General features: G+C 34.4%; 2 protein-coding genes across 3 annotated transcripts; both read right to left on the bottom strand.

The window, feature by feature from the left end:
* Window positions 1-1,050: 1,050 nt before the first annotated feature.
* LOC146167895 (glucose-6-phosphate exchanger SLC37A2-like) lies at window positions 1,051-9,739 on the bottom strand. 2 transcript variants are annotated; one of them, XM_083390963.1, is made up of 16 exons: window positions 9,563-9,739; window positions 8,645-8,726; window positions 8,404-8,566; window positions 7,940-8,018; window positions 7,521-7,656; window positions 7,218-7,294; window positions 6,686-6,852; window positions 6,481-6,578; window positions 5,885-6,037; window positions 5,408-5,498; window positions 5,188-5,339; window positions 4,978-5,113; window positions 4,821-4,886; window positions 4,620-4,717; window positions 4,462-4,541; window positions 1,051-1,866 (listed from the first exon to the last, which is right to left on the bottom strand). In XM_083390963.1, exons 1-16 carry the CDS (start codon window positions 9,637-9,639, stop codon window positions 1,782-1,784), a joined length of 1,740 nt encoding a protein of 579 aa, XP_083247089.1. In that variant the 5' UTR covers window positions 9,640-9,739; the 3' UTR covers window positions 1,051-1,781. The 2 variants fall into 2 exon arrangements, with proteins under 2 accessions (XP_083247089.1, XP_083247090.1); XM_083390964.1 differs by having other exon boundaries at window positions 6,505-6,578.
* A 2,793-nt stretch (window positions 9,740-12,532) lies between these two features.
* On the bottom strand, window positions 12,533-18,330 carry LOC146167894 (mitochondrial import receptor subunit TOM40 homolog). Its single transcript, XM_083389152.1, has 9 exons — window positions 18,202-18,330; window positions 17,621-17,785; window positions 17,097-17,164; window positions 15,725-15,814; window positions 15,509-15,610; window positions 15,330-15,435; window positions 14,479-14,601; window positions 13,874-14,053; window positions 12,533-13,045 (listed from the first exon to the last, which is right to left on the bottom strand). Exons 1-9 carry the CDS (start codon window positions 18,260-18,262, stop codon window positions 12,906-12,908), a joined length of 1,035 nt encoding a protein of 344 aa, XP_083245278.1. The 5' UTR covers window positions 18,263-18,330; the 3' UTR covers window positions 12,533-12,905.
* Window positions 18,331-19,313: the final 983 nt, after the last annotated feature.

Here is a 19,313-nt window from a genome sequence, read left to right as displayed (position 1 = left end):
ACCATGTGTGCAGATTTAAGCAAACGGTGAAATAGCATTTTATTATTGTAGATGAACTTCGCAGAAAATGCATATTGTAGGTAGCCCTAGTCCACACGGCGCCAGCCTGTGGTCACACAGAAAAAGTGTAACAAAAATACTTTTAAAAAGCGGAAATTTTTTTAGCTAAACTTGACAGAAAATATTGAATGCCGAAAAGAGACAAAATGTATTAATTTATTATTGTCAAATCCGGAAGGTCGCAGATTATTGTTTTTTGTTTATTTTAACAAAAAGTATTCGTGCATAGAAAATACTGTTTCTACCATAAAATGATTAGGGTTTATAAATAACAAAAAATAAATAAAAAGTTATTAGAATCTTGGGATACCAACTGCTATACAAGCTTGTACATTGCCCAACCTACTGTCTTTGGGCCCTAAAAGCCACCAGAAGTGGCCCACGAAGAAATGGTAAAACTATTTTAACAAATTCATGTTTCTACTTTATATTCACCAATTGAGTCAGTTTATACCTCAGTTGTAGTTGTTTTAGATTTATTTTATCGTTAGCCGATCTATTTACTCAATTATTGGACCTTCTATAGAAATTGTACCCGCGAAGACATTCGGCAAAGATCGATGGTTAGAAGTAAAAGTTTGTATAGACTTTCTGTGGGACGTAACGTAACACTATAAACAAAGAGAACCGGTTATTTCCGGGAAACAACCCTCTCTACATCTCCGACTACGCCGCGTTTCCTGATAATGCAATGCCGAACCGGGCAACATTAGCACACCTTATAGTTGCGTTTCGCAAACAGTTTGCTTTGATGTTAACCAGTTGTAATAGTAAATCGGAACGGTCCGGCGTTTTAGCGAAACAATGTATGTCCATTTATCACGAAGCCATGTCCCGAAACACGACAAAAATGAAAAAGTTTTGTCGTTGTAATCCATTTACCAGAAGGTCGACTGGTATGTGCTTCTGAACTGTCGGTTAATAACCAAGCTGCAACATGTCCTCAAGGCAAACGTGTAAAGCGAATCCACGACAGCATTGTTTGTTAAGTTTATTGGCGTAACACACTTGAACCAGGTGTAGACACCAACGAGTAGAGGCGTAGATTTTTGTAGGAAAACGAGAATAAACATACAATGACGCTGTAGTTAAAACAATTAACTCAAGCAACAAACATACGTGTTTTGCAATCGCCACGATGAGAGTTGTGTAATAATTTGTAAACTGCATTTAAGAGTAGCTTTTACCGAGCACTCACAGTAATACTTGCGAAAGGTCAAACAAAATTATTCTATCAACTTTTCTTGTGATTTGCAGATTTCATATTAGTTTCGTAAAACTCACGCCTATATTTTTGGTTACCACCACTTAAAAATATAATCAAAGCTGAGAATTTTGCTACGGTTCATTTTTTTACCCTTTAGCACACAAATATTAAAATAAGTTCCATTCACGAGGAAATTAGGTATGTTGAAAGCATTTATATAATTGCAATATTTTTAGCATGTATATTCTTGACACAGTTTATGACGGTACACTTACATTTGCTTGGCATTTCACTTGATATTTAAAATCGGAGAGAAATGGTGTGTGTTACGCAGCTTTGCATTTAACACAACAAAAGAACAAAGGAAAAAGACAAAATTTTAACTGAGAAAAAAATATGGACCCCAAAATGTTATCCATAAAACTAAGCAACGATGTTATTGCACTTTGAGACAACAATAACTATACATAGTCATGGACACACTTTCTTATATCTGCTTTGTTGCTTGGCACCTTTAGGTTTGAGAGTGAACTTCAGTATTATTCACTTGCATTCCTTTCTTATCTTCATAGATACCCTTACTTGGAGAGGGTAGTAACCTATTGTGTAAAAAATTATAAGACACTGTTTTTAATGTGGTTACTTCTAGAAAAGACCAGATAATTTCAAACCGTCGTAAAAAATAACAAACTACAAGTCAACTTTTACTAAAACAACACAAAACATATTATGTGATGGCCAATATAAAGCTCGATGTGATATTTCATTTCAAAGTTTGCTACTTTATAGAAAATTAAATAAAAAAACGGGCCCATATAGTTAACATCAGATAAAAATTTAGGGCTGACCAAACGTTTCCAATATTATTTGGATCATTGAAATGATGCAAAATACCAACACACAATATATCTTTGTTCAGGGTTGAATGAATTTCAGTACCACAAATTAAAAAAAACAATACTGTGAGTTACCACTTACTATTGTAATAGTTTACCCTATGGTAAAAATAAAGAATTAGTGATGCAAACCCTAAAAGATAACCCATGTGTATTGTAGGGTGCCCTGTGTTCAGGTAAAACTATCTGGATACAAATAAACTAGATATTGTGTTGAGTGCACCAGAGATCTGTTTTATTTGCACCCAATGCTAGCTATAACATAGTGTGCAAATGCTTTCACAACATTTTGTAACACTTCCTGTTAAAGACAATTATTCTTTTGCAAGCAATGCTAAACAACAAACTCATCAATAACTTTAATCTCAACAGTTTAGGAACCCACTACAAGTTTAACCGTATTTACACTAGTACTTCGTGTATGTTAGTTAACAGGTATAAATATTGTTTTAATATCTTTAATCTTTATTTAGAAGATTTTTAACAAAATGCCACAGTTAAAAAAGTATGTAGTCCATACACTATATTAGATGTAAAAATTAGAAAAGGTTTCCCCCTTGACAGAAAAATAACATTTAAAATATGTTCCACAAGTTAAGATACCATCTTAAAGTAAATAATACCTATTGTTAATAGCAAGTTATTACAGTTTTGATATTATCTAAAATTCATGGTCCACTGTTTTATCATTAGCCACTAAGCACCCTGTATAAAAAATCAAAAAGTCACACTATGACTACTAAGGTAATATAACAACACAGGAAGCTGGTGATTTTAAATCAGGGAGTCAAACCACTTTATTGTTTCGGTTTTTCACAATTTTTTTTAATCCGGTCCAGTTTCGGTCCGAAGCACTGAAAAGTTCTGGTTCAACTCAGATTTCAACATTAGCTATTGTTTTTTCAAAACCGTTTTATAGAGTTCCGTTTAGGGTACAATATCAGTTGCATTAAACATAGTCAATAAACTAGAGAATAATTATTAAATTGTAATTCGTATTAAATCGTCAAAGTTTCATAATGCATTAAAAAAAAATGAAAATGCAACTTCTTTTTAATAAATATTTATTGCTTTTTCAAACCCCAAGTTCAACGACAGCTTGAGGTTGGAAATATACCCCGTAGATACTGCCAAGTATCAACAAAATAAACTTTTGTTGGTATGTTGTTCGTTTTACCACAAATATTTCAATATATTTTATTATTTGTACATAGTGTTTTTACTTGTTTGTGCTTACATCTCATTTTTATGTCTAGTATTGTTAGACAATGCACAAGCTTTTAGTGATTTAGCCTGTACTTGTCATGTATTGATCCCTAACCAATTTTTTAAAAATATTGTGATATAACTAGTCTCCTTAAAATGAGGTGTGACGTCATGCTGGAGTGACCTGTTTTTTCAGCTTTTTTTTAAATATTCAGTTCAGTTCAGATTTGGTTCATGTTCAGTTTCGACTGCCTGTTTCAAATACATATTTCCTTTGTTTTAGGACAGGGGTCGGCAACCTTTTTCTAGTCGCGGGAAAACCAAACATAGAAAGGTTTCTGCGAGCCGCACAAAATGATAACTATGAATAGTGTTATTGAAATGTTAGAACAACTGTGAATCAGGCGGGCCTCGGATATTTTTTGCACTTAAAAACGTGTTTAATTACATTTACAGAGGCAGTAAAGTGTTGCCGCAAAGCACTAAAAAAAAGCGTTTGTTTGGTTTAAAATTCGAGTTCACACGTCGTCATCCATACTACTAATGTAAAATTGTGTAATAAAATTACTTTGATGGAACGCGATAACATTTAAAGTTAATTTAGCTCAGTGTTTGTTAACTGTTTCAAGTCAAGGCGCAGCTGGCAATCGAAACGAGCACGATTTTTTTTTTGGTATACTGGTATTTCTTTTAAATTTTTGCAAGTTTTTATTACATTGCCGAAAATAAAAAAATAAAAAAAATGTTAAAAGATAAATATCAAATATTTTTAAGACTTTTTCCCATTTTGCGCTACGCACTTGGCAGCCTTCCACGGCGCAACGGTAAAGAAAAGCTGATCTAGAAAAGGCAGCATCAAAACGTAAACAAACCGGATGTACAATGAACATTCGCCCGAAGTGTCAAAATGTTTCGCAATTACGTAGTTAAAAGAGTCAAAAAGTGTGTCTAATTTGTCAAAGAGGGGGCGAGCCGCATGAATTACATCTGTTCTAGGATTACAAAATAACCATTCTCTACCAATTCCAAGATATGACCGAGGTCTACATAGCCATAGATTCTTTTGAATAGTTCATAATGATGTGGCCTCACCTTGGGCTTGAATGGTGACTTCTTATCCCATCAGGATACCAAAGTGCTTTAATTTCCTTGAACATAAGTCTTCCAAGAAACTTAACATTAAAAAAGCAAAAATGTTAGGCAATCTTTAGATATTTAGCAATAAAGCAATTAGCCTTTGCTAGTCTTACCACTAAGGCAAATAGATTAGAACAAATCAGCATGTAAAACACATTCTGCCAACCACTTGGTACAATTAAACCAGTAAGAAAAGGTCCAATTGCAGCACCTAGAATAAAAACAAACATCAGAGATACACCTTTACTTATATAAATTAATTTATAAGTTTAAATTACCTGAGGAAATATATTACCAAATAAATAGAAGCTTACCAATAGACCCAGTGCCGTCAATGATTGCAGTAACTGTTGATAGTGCTCTAGCATTTCCCATCAGTACTAAATAAATAAATTGTTTTTTTTACCAATGCGAAGAAACACAAAATAGTTATAAGACGCAGGTGGAGAGTTAGCATTAACAACACATTACCTTGATGAGTTCCAAGATCAGCGGACACTGCAGTGGTGATAAGAGCATAAGGGCCATTTACAAAAGCGCCAGTGACAAGCAACAGACTGACATTAGCAGCACTGCTGACCGAACCGTAGACATTAAACAAGAACATCTAGTGGAAATATTACTTATAAGTTTAAAATCAAGTCAAGCGAAAAATAAAGATTGCGAGTATTTTAGTCTTACCATGACTGCCCCAATAATCAGCATAAAGCCACATGTTAGTGCTCGCCCTTTAATTCGATCAGATATTAAACCAGCAGAAATTCCCCCAAAGATCCCACCAACATCAAAAAGGGTACTCATCAGTCCAGAGTCCGCTACATTTTTTGATTGTGCTACAAATTTAAGATACATATTGTTTATTAGTTAACCACACATCAATAAACAGAAAAGTTATACTTACATGTCTTTAAAATGTAAAACGGAAGCCAAAACAAAAATGTGTAGCTGACAAGTTTGGCAAAAAGTAGACACAAAGAAAACTCTATAACTCCCTGAAAATACAAAAAGAGTTATAGAGTTACTGCATTGTTAATCATTAAGCCAATATTTCATCAAAATATTGACACAGGGCATAGAATTGCAACATTTTAACGGAATATATTTACACTGCTGCAGTGCTGCTTTAAACACTGCAATAGGTACATTGACTTATATATTGAAAAATTTTAGGTGATATATCATTGTAGCTTTTTTCCCAGTGAATATTAAATATGGTATTCATTATGGCTTTAGACACCTAACTTGTGACAATCAGTATCATATTTCTCTAATAATTGAAAAGGGGTATGGGGGGGAATCAAATTGTTGAGAGGTCATAAAAGAAGGTCACAACCTATTAAAGGTTGAGAAAGTTAAGATATATGCAAGAAATACTTACAGGAATTTTCAAAGCACCTAGAAATCCAATTGCCTCTTGTTTAGTGTCATTTCTTGGGTTATTTTTAACAGACACGTTAAGATTTTCTTTGTCTGCTGAAATGCTGCTGTACTTTGAAGAACAACTTAATGCTTCAGAAGGTTCTATACTATCCTGTTAAATACATAAATATCAAGTTTAATCTTTTAATTTTTTGAACAAAATTTTGAGTTAATTAAGCAAATCTTAAGCGCATTCTGATTTGCTTAATAACCATGTACATTTTATAGTTAGTTTACATATATAAAACAGTATGTAATTTTAGATTTACCACTTCACAACATATTTTAAATCAGCATGCATAGCAAATCAATTCAATTAACTTTTTACCTTTTTGTAGAAATACTGATTAGATTAGATTAGATTAGATTAGTAAATTCAGAAAAATTGCATAGAATAATTCATGCAAACCAAAAAAGCTGTACTTATTCTTTGGTTCCAAAATGTCACACATGATTTTATAATGAAATGAAGAAAAATTAATTTCACTCAAACCAAAAAAAAAAAGACTGAAAAACAATCATAAAAGTAAAATCAAACAAAAATTAAAAACAAACCATGACACATTCTTCCAAACAAACCTCATCACTTGGTAAAGGTTGGTATGATGGGTCACAAGATTGCTGAACAACATATATACCGACATCATTAGGATCTGTGCAAAATATATTAAGTTAAGAGATAATACCAAGGAAATTTTGGTTCAATAACTACAACAGAAATTTCTACTTGTGGGCACAGACAAACATAGTAAGAACTTACGGTCTATTAAGGTAAAAAATGTGACAATTCCAAGAAATGCAATAATTATGCCGGGAACAATAAACGAATATCCCCATGCCCAACCAACAAAAACAGATCCAATCACTGAGCCAAGTATGTTTCCAAAAGAAGTATGAGAATTCCAAATGCCCATAATAAGGCCACGCCTAAAGAGTAAATTGACATAATCATACACAGCTCATACAGACACCAATGAGATCCATACATATCATACAGAAACCACAATATTAAATTTCATATAATATCCTTTTCAAAGCAAAAAAACATGCGTTTAAAGTGATGTTTTACAAACCAGAAACCATTAATGAATCTCAAAGCCAAAAGGTCAAGTAAATCAACATTAACTTTACGATTCATGATGTCAATTTACTAAACCCTTTTGGCTTTGAGATTCATTATTAGCAACATTTTGCGCATGTTGTACCTAAAAACAAATTAAATATACAATGTTGTTGACTGTTATGTGTCACTTGCTATATGATTTAAAAAACACACTGCCAAATAAACTTACTTATTTTTTCCAAACCAGTTGCCAACACATGTTACAACACCAGGCCATCCTGTTGTTTGCATTAGACCATTTAGTACCTGTATACAAATAAAAAAATCACAGCATAATCAAAATTGCAGTCTTTGGAATTAGACAAACATTATATATATATATATACATGGGCAGGAACGCAAATGCAATTCTACTAAAACATAGTAAATGTTGTTAAACTAAAGCAAATATAATTTTACTAATATGAGCAAACATTCAACTTTGAACTGCTTCTCTTATGCAAAATTTGTCTTATTTAATGTGATTATTTACCTGGGCAAAGACATAAAACGTAAATGAATGAATAGAAAAGAAGTACCCAAGACCAAACATTGAAGTGAATATGCCACTTAAGACCATTCCACAGCTTAGAAAATATCTTATGGAAACTCTTTCTGCAATAATTCCACTATGAAAAAAAATAGATAAAATTTATGTATTATTACTCATTAGTCACAACAGTTTTCCAACATATTAAAGTGAGCCATATTTTGTTTTTGTATAAATGCAAATTTAAGAAACAAGAATCTTATTAGGCCCAACTACAAAGTTTTTGTAACAACCTCAGGAGGTCAATTCAGAGTAAGAAAGACAAACCACTATAGTGTGCACCAAGAAAAAAATATGTTAATACCCGGTGAAACAGAAACTAAAAAAATAAATGCAGCCATTTCACATAATTATATTCATACCTGAAAAACATCCCAAATGCATAAGTAATCAAAAACGCATAATCCAGATCACCGTATAAAGACTTGTAATTTGACTTGTCTAGAAGATTACAACATAAAATAAATATTATAATTAAAAAATAATTATGTCAGTTATTGTTATTGTTAAAACAAGATAAAAAATGTAAAAGGTTGTAATAACTTTGGAGCATAATGGTTGGAGGTTGTAGTAAGACGTAATAAGAATATCAAAGCCCATACAGAAGTAGGTATCATTTGATGTTGAAAATGAATAAAGAGTTATTCGAAACGTCCAAAATGATACCTACTTCTGTATGGGCTTTGATATTCTTATTACGTTGTAATAACTATTTTGCAATAAAGATAAGGATTGTTGTGCATTTTTTTTGTTAGATAAAAAGTAAAAAACACACAATGATAAACATTGGTAAATTTCAATGAAATTTGAAACTAAAGACACATACCAAATGGTGCAAAATCACACCAAGTTCCATTTTTCGAGTGGTTTGAAATAGAAAAGTCTTGTGTAATAGGGGCAAATTCAAGATTTTTGGAATTGGGGATACTTCCAAACCAATGGTTGTAGTTGTTTGGATTTACAAGACTACAATTCTGATGAAGTGCACCCTGTGTTAGAAAAAATCTTATTATTAAAAAAATAAATATGCAAATATTTTAAGTCATACAAATTACAAAGTTACACACCTTTACAATACTAAGTGGTTTCCTGCTTATGTGATATGACATGTAGCAAAAGAAGGTGAGGATGAGCATGGAATACTTGTAGCTGAAATATTAAGCATAGCGTAAATGAGTCAACAAATCCATTTAAGATTTAGATAGCACTAAACTCGGTGCTGGTCTAGAATCCTACCACAACAAACTTTATTTGGGTTAGGGTGCGGGTTTGGGCAAGTCAAGTAATATTGCTAAATAATAATATTTGACCCACCCTTACCCAAACACTAATGGTCACCCCAACCCAAATATTATTCCTTGTTTTAATAATTGTTCAACACTGTGGTAGGATTCTAGACCAGCGCCTTAAGCTCTCAGTAAAAAAACTTTGTATAAATCTTATTTTTTTAATACCTTTCCTTTTATTTTTCCAGATGATTTGTACAACCAGTCTGCATTAAATGGAACTTCACACTTAGAACCACCCAAATCCAAACGCTAACTCTTACCCTAACCCAAACAATGTGTGCAACATAAACCACAGGATGAAAAATGTAGTAGGATTCTAACCAGCGCCGAATAAATATATATGATTAAAACTTGACCCACCCAAACCCAAACTCTCACCCTAACCCAAATATTGGTAGCAATATAAAACCCCGGACGAAAATGTGGTAGGATTCTGGACCAACGCCATGTCAAATTTTAAGTAGTGCAAGTTTCTAATTCAAGTGCACACAGAAATCGCTTGAAAAAATCTTGGGTGGGCACCTCAGCACCTGCCACAAAATGCAGACCAGCTGTACAATAATAACACAGGCATTCTCGGTGCATAAACATAAAACGCTAAGAAAAGAGTAAGAATTACATTTTGCTTTCCAAAATCCTTAGTTTTTAAAGAGACTACCTTGCGGGTATTTCTAAGGAGTTTTCAATTTTACTCACATTTCATTGCGGTATTTACTTGTACTACAGCAGCCACTCGAACGAATGCATCGTACCATCAAAGGAATGTTTGCCATATTGATCAAAATAACATAAAATGTCAAGTTAACGCAAAACAGCAATAAATAATACAGTACTAGCGCTTCATCTCTAAGCAAGCAACCGCCAGTCCAACCAAATGCCCTTCATACGTACAAAGAGAAATCAGCTGAAAGCGCCCAGGCATGAAAGTTGTTTCACGCAGTTAACACGCACGGACCACGGAACAAAACGATACTTTGAACAGAAAAATAAACTTCACGACGTAGCCTACTGTTTAAAACTTTATTCCATATGATATTTCGACAAAAATCAAACTGAAAAAAAATTGGTAACGGAAGTCACAAACTTTTATATTTAAAAACGAAACGTTACCATAATAAAAAGACACAGGCAAATACTCATTGCGCGTAATAAACTACAACCAGCAAAAACCAAAAACTTCTTCAAAGATTTAAACCATAAAATATTAACAATTTTTAAAGAATCCATACTGCTTGAAGATTGTTGAATGGGATTTTCAATTGAGGTGCTTTCCGTTTATTTTTCGGGGATTTAAAAGAGCTTTGAACGAGTTGCCTGTGGATACATGGATGGTCAGCCAAAACATTGTAATGTGGCTTGTAGCAAGCAGGGTCGTTTCCAAGCTTGGCGACTTTCTTCCAAGCTTTCTATATTTTTTTAGTAAGATTGGTAGTCATAATGCTGTAAGATGTTTAGTAAGATCTTCTCCTGCAGTGATGGTAACTTCTGAGAATGGCGAACTGTAAAATATTTGTTGGTAGCCTATCGTTCGTAGAGATCAGCACCGTAAAGTATCTCCATTTTTTTTTTAAATCCCTAGCAACGATTTTATGATTACACAGGCTAGGTTGGTCATCCAGCAAGGCAAAATTGATAACCGCGGATTTACGAATTTTATTTTAGGGGAAATGACATTTTTCTGGACTCTTAAGGTGAGAATGTATTTTTCACGCATAGGCTCGACATTGTAGGTAAATGAGAGTCTGGAATCATAAAAAAACTCAACATGAACATGTGTACATTGTCCTTGAGCGAAAGCAAAATCTTCTCGTGTGAAGTGTGCAGTAAAACGTTCCTGTCAATGGTCGCGTGACCAAGCGCATGGTCTCGAACACCGATTTTAAGCTTTAACACTGCGCGGCAAAGAAATCCGCGAGTCGGAATTATTCGTCTCACCAGAAGAAGTGTCTCGCATCGGTCAATCGTCTGTTATGTATTATTCATGGTCGTCACCGACCTAATGACGTCATTTATCTCGTTTTATTTCACCAAGTTACGTCAAAACGTGACCATTCACTAGTTAGGGTCAGATCTTGTCCACGCGGGGCTAACCGCTAGTTACACAGAAACGGCGTAACAAAAACATATTAGGAGGCTGGATGACTTTTATTGTTTATCCAGTTTAAGTTGGTCAAAACATGCAATGGCATGCAAGGCACCTTTGGGCTGAAAAGATTCGATTTGCTTTTGGACTAAGAACGTTAAAACGCACGTATTTTTTTACTTAAAAGTCTAGCAGAATGTACGAGTCACGAAAAATGTACTTGCGGACCTGGTGGCTCGTTGTTATTTGAAGGTTGAAAGTTTTGCGTCAATTTATCATATTTAATATTATATCTAAATTTTAAGAGAACACTGAAAGAACTATACTTACAATGTATTTTTGGTTAGCTGGGTCGGATAAACTAATAAGCCAAAAGTTAGAGTTGAAGTTTACTATAAGGTCGCCAAAGGCATATAACGGCCCGAAAAGCAATTTAATACGGACGGCGCCTTATTTTTCCTAAAATACATAAGCTAAGCGGAAACAAAGGCGAGTTTCTACCATTTGGTTGTTTCGTAAACACTCTTATCAGGGACGGATCTAGACATGACCTCGCCGAACTCTATCTTTAGCCTAAATTGAAATTGTTTGATATACTAAAATGGAAATTGTTGTCGTACTTCGCGCGAATCTCTTCCGTCTCTCTTGTAAGTTTAACGCGATTTTTTCATCTTGGCAGAAAAAAGCGTCCTCTGCACTGTGGCACCTCACTCCAACGAAAGTTTGCCAAACTTAGCCTAATATTTATTTATTTTTTGCGGATTGGTGGAATGTATTCCGTCTTTAAAATATGAATGAAATACCAGCCGTTTTCTAAACTCTGAAACATTCACATTTTGTCAACCTAATTTAGTTTATGCCATGTTGTGTGTTTCTTCTAAGCCTCAAAAGGCAAAAAAAACATGGTAATTTTAATGCGAGTTTTTTTACTTATCCTAACATTAATTTTTTGGGTCAACGCGCCTCACTACTTGATAAACGCCAATATATCAAGCAATGTATATGTTTTATCTTTTTTAAAAAAAAGTTTTGTATTTTAAAGCAAATAGCCTATTTTTTTCTTTTAAATTGGACATTTGCGCACAACTTCCAAAGTAATAACAAGTTCGTTAGCTTGGGTACACACATTAAGACCGCAGAAAAATCTATAAAACCATAGTATGAAAACCAACGACATTATAAAGCCAAATACGCCGTAACATCCGGAGCAGAATACGAACTTAATCGTCTGATTAAGACATAAACAAGTCGGAATAAGTTCTAATTTTTTGAAGTAAGGCCCAATATGCCAAAATAACGCCTTAAACTGTAGGCAGGGGGAGGGTATTGGACGATCGGGGGCCATGGGTCTGGCATCGACCGTTATGGTGTCGACGTTTGGGCGCCGGTGTTTTGGCACCAGATATTTTGGGCTAGGGTTGAAATTATTAGGGGAGTTAGTGATGTACTTAGGGGTGGGGTTTGTTTTATTCCGACGTTGAGGTTTATTATGTAGCTTTGTTTGTAGCTTTGCAAAAACTAATTTTTTTAAGATAACCTTGTCTTGCTATTCAACAACAAATGAGATTCAAGCATTTGGAAAAGGCGACGCATTCGAATAATTTAATCAAATTTTCCAAATTTTGCATAACCAACACTAAAACGACACACTTATTGACGAAAGTAGAGATTACCTAGTGAGTAATAAGTATAGAATAGATAGCAGCGGTATTAGCAAATCTTATAGCCACAAAATTGGCGGCCGATTAAATGACAATAGATACAAGTCTTGCAACAATTAGTGGCAAAGAACGAACGAAAACACTAGAAAGTAAGGTTACGTCGTGTAGCACCATGCAACACAAAATTATGCTGTCGCCGCTTCAGCGGCTGCAGCTGATCTTCGCATCGCGTTTAAACGATTTTGGTCCGACCGGAGAGCTGCTATAGCAAGGAAGCAGCGTTTTGGGCGACCGGTCAGCCAAGCACTGCACCTACGCCCACTGCGACTTTGTCTTTGTTGATGTTGTAGGTGCCGGTCATGTTGAGGGTTATCGGCAACGGTAGCAGCTTCTTTTCGAAAGAGCTGCCGATCGTCCAATCGGAGGTTAACATACCTGAACAAAAGACGAACATTGTTTATATAATTTTTCTTTATTTTTTGGGTCACGACGGTAAATGTATAACGTCCGCTACAAGCATTAAGCGAAGAACTAAAGCTGGAATATTTCCTGTTGTGAACGGCTTTGGCATTGTACACTTTGGTTAGGGGAGTATTTTTTCAGTAAAACCTTCACGAGGAAGTGGCATAAGTTAATTAGCAACGCCAGGACGAAATTAACAAACCGACGTAATAAAACGTGTTGTTATGTAAAATGGTTAAATATTACTGACCGATCCGTCATACAGGAGATAACCACAATATTACTACTGTCTGTCATTTATTTGTATTTGGAAACCTTTTAATGCGACCTTAAAAATACAGGCCACAAAAAAACGTTTTATTTAATATGCCGCCAAAAGCCCTCAAACCTCTACGGAAAGCACCAGTGCTTTATTGTTTGTTTTTGTACGATGTATACATTATACAGTCTACTGAGTCTACCACACACATTTTGAGTGAAGTATGCTAAACTTCGTAAGCGTCAGTTAAAGATTGCGATAGGGCACACTAATGGATTTCAAGCATTACCCTTTTTTAAGAAACCAAAATACCGGAATCTCCCTACAGTTATCGAAATCAACGTTAGCATTTTTAATTAGTGCGAATAAACCAAATCTGTAACCAAGTGGAGTGGACAGTGGACACGGATCTTTATCCTTTAATGAGTATAAAACTAAAATACAAATCCAGCGAAGTAAATCTAAAAAAACATCCATATATGAAACGCCGAATCTTTTTTGTTAGTTTAGGAAACAACATTGCAACAGGCAGGACAACTCACCTCGAAACAAGAGATTCATTTTCGGCAAATCGAGCTGATACGCGAAAGTTGTTACGCTTTCCATATTCTTTAGAGAAGCCTCCAGCTCGACTCCGACTTGTACGTTTTCGTTCGCTTTGCGATAAAAGCTCGCGTGAAGACCGCCCAGGCCCAGAGTGGAGGCGATCTGCCAGTCTTTGGCTGTTAACATAAAGGTCAAAACGGTGATTTAACGGCCACGCTAGTCGTTGGAGGTGCAAATTTGACGGTTAGTTTAGCGTTGTGCAGACTTAAGAACGTAACGTCTTGGTAAAGCGTAAATGTGTGCAATTATTATTTTTAGGCACCATTGTTAAATTACAAAGCCTTAGACAAATCCAGTGTGATTTTGTTGTTAGTTTTAATTTGGTTGGCGTTTTTGCCATATATTTTTTACTGCAATAAATAAATTGAGCCCTGAAAGAAAAAAATGAAAGGCATTATCAAAGCTCTGTCAGCAGGACAGCAGCAACTGACAGCGCTATAACCTTAAAGAAAATTATAATACACCAGGCAATCATGTTTTGGAAAAAAAGACTAATACCAATTTCGTTGATTTAAGTTATTTTGTAATCTAATTATCTTACTTTGATAACGTCCAGCAAATGTAAGCATTGCTTGCTGTCGACCAGCCCCACGTTGATAGAGCAACTCCGAACCCAATGAAAACTTAGGAGTAATGGCTTGCAGATAGTGCAGTATGACCATACCTTAAAAGGATAAACATATATTGCAATTAAACCAACATAAACATAGCCTAACTTACCCTTGCGCATTCTGTGCACCTTAAGAATATATTTAAAACACTCGCAAAAAGTATATCAAAACATTTCTGTGTCTTATAAGTTCTTGTGACATGCACTTCCATTTTTTTGAGCAACAATACTTTTAGGTTATGCAATAAAAGGGTATGTTAAAATAAATCAAAAAAAAAAAAGATTCCATTACGCTACATTTGTTTTAAGCCCAAATATCAGCTATGTAAATTTACTTTGTCACCCCTTTTTTCTAGAGATCATCATACTAGATACTACACATGGACCTGTTTTTCTGACAAAAAAACATCTTTAAAAACAGGAAAAAATGTCTCCATTTACAAATTTAAAACAAATATGGGGTATTATCTGCATATGCCCCTGGTAAATCAAGGTATTAAAACGTATATGCATTTTTCTACATACAAGCCCTAATAAATTTTATAATAACCATTTTACTTACAAAACATGCTACAAAAATTGGGCCGTATTTTGCATAGGTCTGTACTGAAGGTTGAGACAATTGGTGTAACTTATTTGCCTGGCAAAACAATTTAATAGAGAGATGGCCCTGGCATTAGTCTGTGCTGTAATCAGTTTGGACAAGATGATTCAGCAAACCTGACATTGCAAAGTATGAAGTGATGAAAAACTTTCAAAAGTATGCATAAATGTATTCAAACCTGTTCTGTTTAAAGGGTCAGGATCTGCAGCTACAATTGAGATTGTGGAGTCCTTCAACATAATGTCAGTGCCCACTTGAATTGACTGAAACTTTGACCCTTGCATCTGGAAAAAATGAGCAGAAAGTTATGTACATTCATTAAAAACAGGCTGGGCTTTATGTTTACAAATTTGTTACCTGTCCGATGCACTTCACGCGCATGCCATCAATAAGTTGGTGAATAAACTGCGCTTGTAGATTTCCTTCGTTGGATATCTCTCCTATCATGACTGGGTATGCCTAAGCAAAAGAAAACAGCAGAAAAAAGTTTTAATTTTTTTGTTAAAAAAAATGTGAGTTGATCATATTCTACAATAGTAAACTAAATTCATTACATTGCAAAAGAAGTCTTACTTCTGTTGGCGAAGGTTGTTTAGATCCAACAAAGGTTGATCCAAATTTGTAACATGACTTCTCATTGTTCAAATGAACAGTATGCTGAACCTGTAGGAATTAAAAAAGATAAGTCAATTTTCTCTGTGACAAGCTCCATTTGATTTCGTCATTCCTGTTTATAAGGGATAGAAAAAATATTGCTGACCAAAATTTTCAAGTTATAGTTATGTGAAGGGATGTCCGAAACAGATCGGAACACATACTTGATGCCAAGTGGTAGTAACAGTACTCAACATTTGTCTTATAGTAGGGTGGTTTTGGTGCCGATCTGATCAAAATGTTCACCAAAATTTGCAATCAAACACAGCGATTCGTACTTTGAAAGGTAAACTTATTTAAAAAATGATTAAACTACATTTTTGCCAAATAATCTGAAAAAAAAATAGTCTATAAAGTTTTGTTTTATCTATTAGGCCTGTTTGTGCATAGTAATGACATAATTTGGTATTGGAACAGATCCCAATACTTTTTGTCCAGAATATAATATTGGGTATCAGACTATCAGGATTGGATTACAATGTCAAGTATCATCCATCCCTAGGGGTGTGACAGAAATTTATGGGTCGCCATAAGCAACATATTATTGTGGGTCTATCCATCACATTATAAGAGGTTCTGAAACTGTCTGTGTGGCGCCTTGGTGCATCTTTTTAATTTTCCATTGATTTCCTACAAAGATTATGTTTCGTATTCAAACTCAATTACAGTAACAAAATGTTTGAAAACAATATTATCCCCTGGCAGGTGCATTCTAAATAATTGTTGAAAAAAAAAAAAATAAATAAATTTCCTCCGCTTGGTACATGGCAAGTCCAACAAACTTTTCTAACGGTGTTACAAGAAAATAAGTTTGAAAATCACTGCATTAAAAAAATTAGTGTTTTGGTTAACAAAACTTGTATAATTGATGGCTGTCTCTGTTTTTTTTCTATTTCTTAACCAAGACATATTTAATGATTTTTTAGACAACATTTCTTCTTTTAATGTAAAATGGAATAATGAAATGGGTTTTAAGTCAAAGCAATTTCATTGGAAGCTAGCAATTTTCACAATTTTACTGATTTTATTTCCCAGAATGAATACAGAGGAAAAAACATAAAATCAGCAGATTAGGAAAAAACTTCCAATTGAAAAACATTTCAGGGCACTGCATTAAAGGAGCTGAAGGTATTAATTTGCTTATTAAATGATTAATTTATAACTATATATTAGTTTTAAAGCAATCATAAGTTATGGTTTGTTTAAAATCTTAAAAAATTCACTTCTATAATTGTCTATCATTCTAGAATTAAATATAAAAAACGTATAGGTCCAATCCAATCAAACTAACCTGAAAGTGTGAGCTAAGCCCCTTGTTCACCATAAATCGCAGTCCTTCATAGGGTTGTAGTGCAAGTTCTAAGAACAATTTCTTGAATTTTAGGAGTTAAAATATAAAAATCTCAGTTGTACGATTGGTTTTTATGAAGAAATTAGTCTATTTTAAATGAACTGTAACTTTGGTTATTATATAAGCTAATGGAATCCACATGGGTTAATACCATGATCTAGGCATGCTGAAAGAGAACTGACCAAAAAATTTCACATGCCCATCATGGGAGTAGAATTAAAGTTTTAAGCAAGGCAAGGCTAGAAAAATCCAGCCTGTGGTTAAAACTCACAACAAGGCTCAGTGGGAGCTGGTTAAGACTCAATATTCAACAGTCTGGACAAAGCAGCTAAGTTGTGAAAACCACATGAATAAAAAAACACCCCCTAAGATGGTAAAACAGGATGCAGCAGGGAACAGTAGCAGACTATTCGTAAAAGGCAAATAACACTTTCCTAACATCAAAACAGATAGTTAAAAAATACCTTTACATGGCTTGTGCAACTCTTCAAATGTTCCCAATGTGGGTTTTTGTTCTTCGGGATCAACAGAAGTAGATGGTGCTGCATCAGGTTGCACCGGAGGAGGGGTGCTTGGAACAGGCTCACTAACTGGAGGAGTGAGGGTACTAACCTGTGGTGTGGACGAGGCTGCAAATATAAACACATTACATTATACCTTGTTGATGCCTTATGTCGGCGTGGTCAGGGGCGAGAATTGTCATGAAACTATTGCGGCAACAAATTAACCTAGCAATATTTGTAAAGTAAAACTAATCAAAAATATTCTTAGATTACTAGGCCAAGACAACTTACGGCGCTGGATTCCAATTGCATTTTTATCCAGGGGTTTTTGTTGCTAACAATATTTGGGTTAGTGTGTGAGTTAGCGTTTGGGTGGGTATGGTATTATTATTATATTTATTCTCCCATATTTATTTCTAGCGATTTCAACTTTGACCACTTGTTTCATTGCTGCAAAAAAATAGTAGGATTCTAGACCAGCACCAAACTTACAACTGAAAATATTTAATTATTTATTTCAAAACAATCTTTGAGTAATTTACTTGATGATGATGATGAACTTTCAGATGACCATGGCCAAGATGCCGCATGAGCATTTCCCATCTTGAAGAAACAATTATAACTTCCTTACCCCAAAGGATATTTTATCACACCATTACCAAAGTCCAGCTACAAATTTGCATAAAATAAATAAATATAATTTAGAAATGGATACATTTAAGCACAAAGGTATTACAGTTACAGAATAATACAGACAATAATTTGATTGTTGTACACAGTTAAAGTGTCTTTCAGTGTAATCAAATCCTAAATCCGGGTGCATTTCATGACGTTCCTGTGCACTTGTTTTTGCATACATTGCACTACTAACATATTTCTAATGCGCTAACGTAAGGTGCACGAGTGTTTAGAATTTTGGGTGCAGTTTAGACTTTTTTCCGGGTGTCCTTTTTTTGAAAGGTTCAAAAAATCTAGCGGGTGCACTTGCCCTACTTTCCAGTGGATGAGCATAAATTTGCAGCACATGAAAAAAGCAATGTTGTACTAAAATAAAATATGTTCACTCTATTTAATTTAAACATGTTTTATTAAAAACCTAAATATGTATAGTTGGAAATACTTTTGTGGATAACATAGATAAAGGGTAAAAAAAACAATAAAAGTAAGGGCAGGCTAATCAGCACGGGGGCTTAGACCAGATTAATTGTAGTTAGAAATTATGGCGCTCGTCTAGAATCCTCACCACAATTATGAAATCAACGCACAATATGTGGGTTAGGGGGCAAGTTAGCGTTTGGGTGTGGGTGGGTCAAGTATTATTATATCTATTGTTCAATAATAATACCTTCCACCCACCCTAACCTAAACCCGCACCCTAATCAAAATAATGTATGTTGTGATAGGATTCTAGACCAGCTCCGAAATTACAATTCAACCTATTATTATCATAATTAAGACATTTCGATACAAACTTGTATCATCTTCAGTTAATGTGATGTTAGCTAATGAAGATAATGCAAGTTTAAATCGAAATGTGTAAATCAAGATAATATCGATCTACTCGACCTTTTGGCTTCGCTATCATTATTAAGCCACATTACAGATCCGTGCATAGTGTACCCAAAACCAATTATATTTTCTGCATTTTTCAATG

The sequence above is a fragment of the Ascidiella aspersa genome, chromosome 1, assembly GCF_963924565.1.
Source record: "Ascidiella aspersa chromosome 1, kaAscAspe10.2, whole genome shotgun sequence".
NCBI lineage: Eukaryota > Metazoa > Chordata > Ascidiacea > Phlebobranchia > Ascidiidae > Ascidiella > Ascidiella aspersa.
This window is presented reverse-complemented; position numbering and strand designations above follow the sequence as displayed.